Raw genomic sequence first — 7903 nt, forward strand, 5'->3', positions numbered from 1 at the left:
ATATTACATCGCTTTCAAAACCTCTTAAGCCTAACGACGCATATATTTTTGTACACAACCTAAAATTCAACGCTATCGCATTTTATTCAGCAATATTTCCTTGGATAAATTAAAATAAGTAAACTATTCAAACGAGTTTTACACTATTCAAAATTAATAATACTTTTTATATAATCTTAGTACAATATACCATCTGAAAAGCAACGCTGAATCAGGAACTTCAAGAAAACTAGCAATAGTTGACAGGTAAAGAGGAATCGGGTCTACCTTGTGAGGGCGTGTGGTAACGTTATTTTATATATAATCGTAGGACCAAAATGTCATCTAAAGAGCACCACCACACTGAACCAAGAACTACAAGAAAACAAAAAAGGTTCCAGAAAGAGTCCCCGGGACTGAAAAAGGTGGACAGGCTGGCAGGAATCGGCAAAGTGTTGGGAGGACGTTTGGCGGCTAAAGGATATGACACAGTACGTTCTGACACGAATAGAGGCATTCGCAAATTGAATATAAAGGGTTTCCACATATTTAAACGCGAACTATCTGGTTTCAGGCAGCGCAAGTACTGGTCCAGTTCCTGTTCTTCGGCAAAGACAAAGTCTTGCTCAAAGATTGGTTGAAGACGATGTGCAAGGCGAACATTCGGCAAGTTAATTGGTGCCACAGATGCCTCATGCTCTGGACCGAAAAATACCTCCACTAACATCGCATCTAACAAACCAAAATTGTGATAAATAAAACTTCACACTAACATATTTACATTTATTCTTCTGTCGATTTAATTAAGTATTTTAACTAAATAATAGTAAAATAAACGGTTTGAGTCTATTTAATCGATTCCCAAATGATCGAACGGGTCCCATTTGATCGAATTTCCATTTGATCGAATTGCATTTGATCGAATGGCATTTGATCGAACGAAATTTGATCGAAAGCTACTGTAGGGTAAAACTACTAGTTTTTGGGAGTAAATCGAAAAGGCAACTGTGCATACGCGCCTACGGCGCGCGTCCATCAACCTAACCTAACCTACCCTGACCCTATTTATATATATAAAAAACAACGGGCCGTTATCGTCGATGTCATAAAAAATTCCATCATATAGTGTATAAAGTAAAAATCTCTTCATCTTTGTGGCTTAATACAGTTAAAGCAATTAATTATTCCATCATTATTCCTTCTGCACTTAAGCAATGAATGATTCCATCATTATTCCTTCTGCACTTCATATTGACATTCGGTAAAATAAAAACATGCCAACTGGTACTATGCCTATAAATACTTTTGAATTCGATCAAATAGTATTCGATCATTTGAAGGTTCGATCTTATGAAACAAATGACAAATGGGATTCGATCAAATGGAATTTCGATCAATTGCAACGTATAATGATCGACTGTCGATCACATATTTTTCGATCAAATTGACCAACACCAAATAAACACGACGTGAAAAGGGGTTGACAACATTTTGAAAAAAAAAAGCCCCCTTTTGAAAGGATTTCGAGGATTTGCATGATTTGCATCCCGGAGAGATAATTTCGAAATGGCGTAGAATATAGTAGTAGTTACGTACATAAGAAAAATTGAAATGCGTCAAAATTTGTTAATTCCCTAGCTCCATCTATGGAATTTTTGCTGCCCTTGACGCAAAAATTATTTGATTTAATCCGCCATTTTGGTAGACCAGCGCCCTTTTTGAAAAGGGAATTTGTTTGACGGCGTGATGGCTACGACTAAACGGACAAAATTAAGTTATTTTGAAAGTTTAAATGAAGTAATTAAAGTTTCAAGTTTTTATGGTAAATTTGCAATATGTGGTTTAGGGCCAAGTCATGAGTGACTTATAGCCTTTAAAGTAAGGTATAAATTAAAAAAGATTAGTCTTATCAATAATACAAATCCTTATCTTCTAAAAAAAGTGATTTTAAATATTTTAATGCCTAAGATAATGGGGAAAGTAGTAACTCATTTGACCTGTTACCACCACTTGGCTTTCCTGATCTTTATACCGCCGTCTTCTAGGAACACTTCTGTGTCTGATATAATGAAAAATATCGTTTATTCCCATTCGACCGAAATCCCATTCGACCGAAAGAATTTTAAAATGTAGCCCAATTGGCGGGGTGATTTGGTATTTTATTTATAAGGTATGTACTATCGAAGATCCATGTTTAGGTTAGGTTAGGTTAGGTTAGGTTAGAGTTGGTTAAGTTTACTATTTCAGTTTTGGTTCAGTTACTTTTCTTGACTAGGTGAAGATAAAAATATAATTCATGCTCATTCCATTTTATTTTCCGCTCCATTGCAAACGACTTCAGTAACTAAATTGAAAACATAGCAAAAGCCAATTTATATAGCAGCGTTCGGTCGAATGGGACACATAAAAGCGTTCGGTCGAATGAGACACATAAAAGCGTTCGGTCGAATGGGACACATAAAAACCGCACGTTTCGGCGGAATTCGGTCGAATGGGACAACTCAAAAACCGCCTTCGGTCGAATGGGATTTCGGTCGAATGGGACTAAAGCAAAAATATACTTCATTATTTCTGTTTTGTGATATAAATACATGATTTTTATTAACAGGCCCAGAATCGTTTAAATTTTGAGGAAGGGGCAACTTAATCACTTTGTTCTTGGATGCGATAATTAACGCCTCGTGACGGAAGGTGAGAAACTACTTGAAAGTCGGCCCGAATTTTTCAATCAATTCGGTGAACCTTTAACTATTCTTAGAGCTCGGCGTTTGGATAAGAATTAATCACTTTATTTATTTTTATCCAAAACACATATTTATCCACAAATTACCCGAAAAAATCTATTATTTTTACATGTTAAATTGCTTTTTAGTCTGGATAATACCCATGAATAAACAGTTAATCGAAATTTTAGCGGTTAATTTATCTGTTTCGCCGAGCTCTAACTATTCTCGAAATCGACGAGACAACTAAAGCGGTCGGCATTTAACATTAATAAACATCCGTGTAACTTCATTATCTGATCAATAGATGGCCTTAGCCGGCTTCCGTTCTTTAAAGGAGTAATTTTAAAATAAGAGCACCCACAGAAAAAAAATTATCTCGCAACTTACAGACTTTGCACCTAAGCTCGCGCGGAAAAATCATCGTGTTAATTTACGTAGAAAAATTAGCAGTTTTCTGTCCAATCGTTAGTCCCTAGCATAGATATAAGAAATGTATATAAAGGTCTAGATAAATTTCGGGGCGTCTAAAATACGGAATTGACACCTAGCAGACACCGAAGAAGGCACGTGACCAAGAGCGCGAGCGCTCTTAGCATTTTAGTACTAAGTGCTTGACCTTTCCGCAGGCCGTAGTCTTTAGACACCATCTGTTGGTGACTTTTAGTATAATTTTTAAGCAGGAGACAATGGCTCTCGCGACGATAGCACGAGCTTTCTTACCGATAGATAGCGCCTTATAAGGATAGCCTGCAGAAATTACTCGTTTCTGCTATCTGTCACATCCGCATTCACTCCCTTTGAAATATTTTATCTAGACCTTTATATACGTTACCTTTATATACGTTACCTTTATATACGTTTCCTATATCTACGGTCCCTAGTTGTAGAATCGTTTAAAACAGGGTTGCCATGATCTTTTTAATGTAGAAGCGGATGTTATTACGAATGACGGTGGTAGGCCCTTAAATAAAACATCCTTCAAGGAAATTGCCCTAGAAGTAATATTTCCGAGAGCCAGGACCTGCAAGTCTCTGTTTATATAGTGCTTGTTGAAATAATGGATACTTTTCACTTGTAAACAGAACGGCGTGTTTTTGCTAAGCCTTATTATGTCAAACAAAGCTACCTGGTTAAAAGGGAACACTTATTGCATACCGTATGGGTGAAAACATTCCATTATTTTTAAAAGCACTAAATAAACAGTGACTTGCTACAGGAATCCATACCTCAACTTGGAATGCTTATCCTGCCGTATAGCGCATGGTAAGATCACTCTGACGGCTTTGACCCCGCCTACGAGAGAAAAAATCCCCTTTGCGCGCGCTCCCCTCTCCCGTTGTTGTTTTTTAAGTTAACATAAGCCACGTTCACACTAGAGCCTAAAACCCAGTTTAGGTCGGTTTGCATGCCAGTATTGACCGCCGACGATAATTCTTAGTTCACACGTGCGAAATCGCATCACCCCGGTTCGCTTATAGCCAAGGCTTAATGCCATTTCAAATTATGACTAGAATTTTGAAAATACTAAAATGTATCCCAAAACAATTAGTTAATCATGTTTACTATACATATAGTATTATTATTTGACATTATTTCGAATTTTATCCCCATTATTTGGGAAAATAAGAGCAATTTTACTTCCCCGCCTTGTCGTTTTGAAAGCGATTCTAAGCGAACCGACTTGGACGAGTTACTTCCCGAACCAACACGAAGCGATTTCTCACGTTGGTTTTAAAAACCAGTTATCTAAACGAAGCGAATTTAGGGGTAAGTGTGAACGTAGCTTAAGTGACGTCAAAGAAACCGTCAGCCACATCGAGACGATAAGCATTCCAAGTAGAGGTATGGATTCCTGGTGGCAGACAATAAATTTAACCGAACTCGAATCTAATAATATTCCACATAGATCCCTCTAATTAACGGACTATATTTCTGGCGGAGGCCGAAATATCTCCACATTTGGTAGTGGTCGAAGGTAACTGTGATTTGCAGTATAGACAGAATTTGGGCCGACAATCTTGAAAAGTGGAAAATTCTAATTGATGTATTGCTTTTGAATAATGCATAAACTTGACTTTATTAATCGGAACTGATACATCACGGGAAAGTACACTGATTATCAGAAACTTCAGTAATCATATCACACTCAAAAATGTAGATTCCTAAATAAAGCAGTCCGTCCCTTAAAATTATTAGTTTCCAAAGATTTCAAATAAAGTCTTTTTTTAAAGTATTTACCACAAGTTTATTTAAAATGTGTTAAATGCAATAGGCGATTCAATAAAACATATTCGAGGAAATCACCAATAGGTAATATATCTGAGAGCCAGGACCTGCAAGTTACTGTTTATATAGTGCTTGTTGAAATAATGGAAACTTTTCACCTGTAAATAGGACGTCGTGCTAAGCCTCAATATGTATAAAAAAGCTACCGCAAAAGGAAACAGGTTTACAGGTTTACAGGTTTATTAGTTGCCGTAGTTACACACCCTTTTATAACAGGGCGGCTCCGACACAGGGCCGGAGCTCAGCCTACAATTTTAGCGTTTTAAAGTTATGAAAAGTTACGAAAATTATAACATTTAAACTATTAAGTCCTCATACAATAAACACTCTACAAACGCAAAACAATAAAAATAAAAAATAAAAAACGCTCAAAAATATTAAGTCCACAAAAATATAAGTCGTATTAAAAGTCTTATTAGGTGGCTCAACTTCTTTTCCTTTACACATCTCAGCCATTCTTACTTCAAGTTGACCAATGTTCTTTATAACTTCATTCCTATCACCCCTAGCAACACTTGTTGCGTTATGGTTGCATACCGTACCTTATGATAGATTTATGGTACAAGTGAAAAGTTTCCATTATTTCAACAAGCAGTCAAGCACTATATAAAAAGTATCTTGCAGGTCCTGACTCTCGGAAATATTACTGCTAGGCCAATTCCTTGGAGAGGTTTTATTGAAGTGTCTATTCGAGTGTGGATCACTAAAGTCTTTATCACAAGAGTAGTTTTTAAATAGGCTGTTTTTATGATTCCCGAAAGATAGTCTTCGCCTACTTGGAGAGAAAGAGCCTGCGATCGTAGCGGAGTCTTCCCCCTAACCTTGAATAACCTTGAGAGGAGCGGAGATATTATACTAGGACAGGCGGAGGGGCGTGGTTTTTCTTCTGGGAATCCCGAGGCTAACACAATTTCTCAGTTCAAATGCATTCATAAGCCTGTAATTGGTGAAAAGATTTTTATGAATGTTTGCTAGCAAATTTATCAGCGATTTTCTGGTTTGTCATAGCCTGTAGATAAGACCTGCTATTTTCGGTTTAAATGCCATGGCATCTTAGAAAATATCGTGCATTATAAATGATATCTGCACGAATAGGTTTTTTCATAAAATCTCTATCAAAGAACTGCCTAGGAGGTGGTATACTCTAGGAAGAGACATGTAACTCTCTGTAGTCTTTGGTTTTTCTTGATTTTTCGGGAAACATGTTTGCCAGCTTGTTGACGTACATTTATTCGAGTCGCGCCGACGGTTTTAGAACTGGAACGTACTGAACTGAACTCCCATCCAAGACTGAGGGGGCAATTTTGGTCGAGGGGAAAACAAAATAGCCGGATTTTATGAAAACACCTATTTCAGGTACTTTAAGGATAGTTTATTTCACCGACTTTTTCAATCGAAAATTTTATAATATATGTTTCGATATATGTCTTAAATTTTCAGTTCCATGGAAACTTATCTTCAAAGCCTAAGAAAAGTATTACATTTTTTGGATGTGAAACGGCTTATTATTTAAGTGCCCCTAACCGTAAGACGCTGACGACGTCACTGGTCCAACGGCATCCAAGAATAACAAAACCGAATTTAATTTTATTTAAATTGAAAAAAAATTATACACATAAAAACATTGAACTGATTTCAAAAGATGACTTTAAAATGAGTAAAGGCTACAGACCACTGAGACCAGTAATGTGATTCTTGCTCCTCCAATACCAAATAGGTTATCGCAGATTCAACTAATCCTAGATATCACGAATCACTTTGCATAATTTATGCTCGGTGCAGTAGAAAGGTAGTTCAGACTTAGGTAAAATTACAGAGGGGGTCGAAAGGGACTAATAATGTGTACCGTCAAAGCTACACATTTTTTCAAATGAAAATTTTAAATACAATATTTGTTGTAAAACTTATTTATGTTACTATAAATTATTTTCATAGAAGAAACAATGCTCATAGTGTTGCCTACGTTATTATAAAGGCCTATGCACGTCTCCTGACGGGGGTAAATATTTACGACTATTTTTGTTTCTGCTTCACGAAATATGGATCTGTGATCTGGATCTAATGAAGGGTTATTTTTCTTAAAATCTGGGAATAGAGCGTTCTATAAAATCGGCCCAAATCGGGCCAAACTTTTCATACAGACTATAGAGCTAGTTCAGCAGGACTAACAACTTTTGTTATTCTTTGGTTTAAGAGAATTCGACTTATGTCCTGTCTTTATATGAATATTTTAGAGACGTACCTTTTAGGAGTTGTAGGAGCATGGAACTAATTAGTTCCATGGTAGGAGGGACCATTGGTTTTTAAATATATTCGGGGTTAAGAATATTTTCATGATCTAAGTTTCTTTTTAAACCCGGGGATTTGGGACTAGTATTTTGCTTGTTTGACATCATACATTTATTACAAAAATCATTTAAAATAAGAAAAACGGCTTGAAAAGCTGGAACTAGTGAAGCTTAGGCTAGCAACTACGCTACTCCTAAAAATCGACTGCTCTCAATTTCTTACGGGTTTGCTAGATAAATATTTTTCTCTTGCACGAAAAACCGGCCAAACCTTCACCTCCTCCGAACTCAAAAGGAGGAAAGCACACCACACCGATTTTATAGAACGGTCTATTAATTAAACGTCTTGATAAAAGCTAAGAAAAAGTTCACTACATCCCAAATTTGTTATAATGTAACAGTTTGCGCTTTGCAACGCCATATTACTTTGTGGAACGTAATTTTTGGAAGTTGAAACCTTCAGATACTAATAGACCATAGTGGATAGAATTATCCAACTAAAATCACTTGTATTGAATCAGGAATTATAAGCTTCTTATTTAGAGGAATTATAAATAATTTTTGGAGACAGAAAAATTGATATTCTCAAGATATTTAATTATAAATCATTAATGGTTTTCTCCC

At 36.3% G+C, this 7903-nt stretch overlaps 1 protein-coding gene across 1 annotated transcript; it reads left to right on the plus strand.

The window, feature by feature from the left end:
* Window positions 1-759, plus strand: LOC149926375 (barrier-to-autointegration factor-like). The gene is made up of 4 exons (XM_090159166.1): window positions 1-118; window positions 181-246; window positions 311-470; window positions 554-759. The coding sequence occupies exons 3-4, from the start codon at window positions 318-320 to the stop codon at window positions 701-703; spliced, it is 303 nt and encodes a 100-aa protein (XP_090015292.1). The 5' UTR covers window positions 1-118; window positions 181-246; window positions 311-317; the 3' UTR covers window positions 704-759.
* The last annotated feature ends 7144 nt before the right edge of the window (window positions 760-7903 follow it).

This window comes from Leiobunum rupestre, chromosome 9, assembly GCF_980474605.1.
Source record: "Leiobunum rupestre chromosome 9, qqLeiRupe1.1.hap1, whole genome shotgun sequence".
NCBI classification, from domain to species: domain Eukaryota; kingdom Metazoa; phylum Arthropoda; class Arachnida; order Opiliones; family Sclerosomatidae; genus Leiobunum; species Leiobunum rupestre.

Bases quoted from the DNA above. Each gene is read 5' to 3' on its own strand.
- LOC149926375 (XM_090159166.1), top strand. From the start codon at position 318: ATGTCATCTAAAGAGCACCACCACACTGAACCAAGAACTACAAGAAAA. The intron at 471-553 runs GTACGTTCTGAC...ATCTGGTTTCAG, and splicing joins CGGCTAAAGGATATGACACA to GCAGCGCAAGTACTGGTCCA.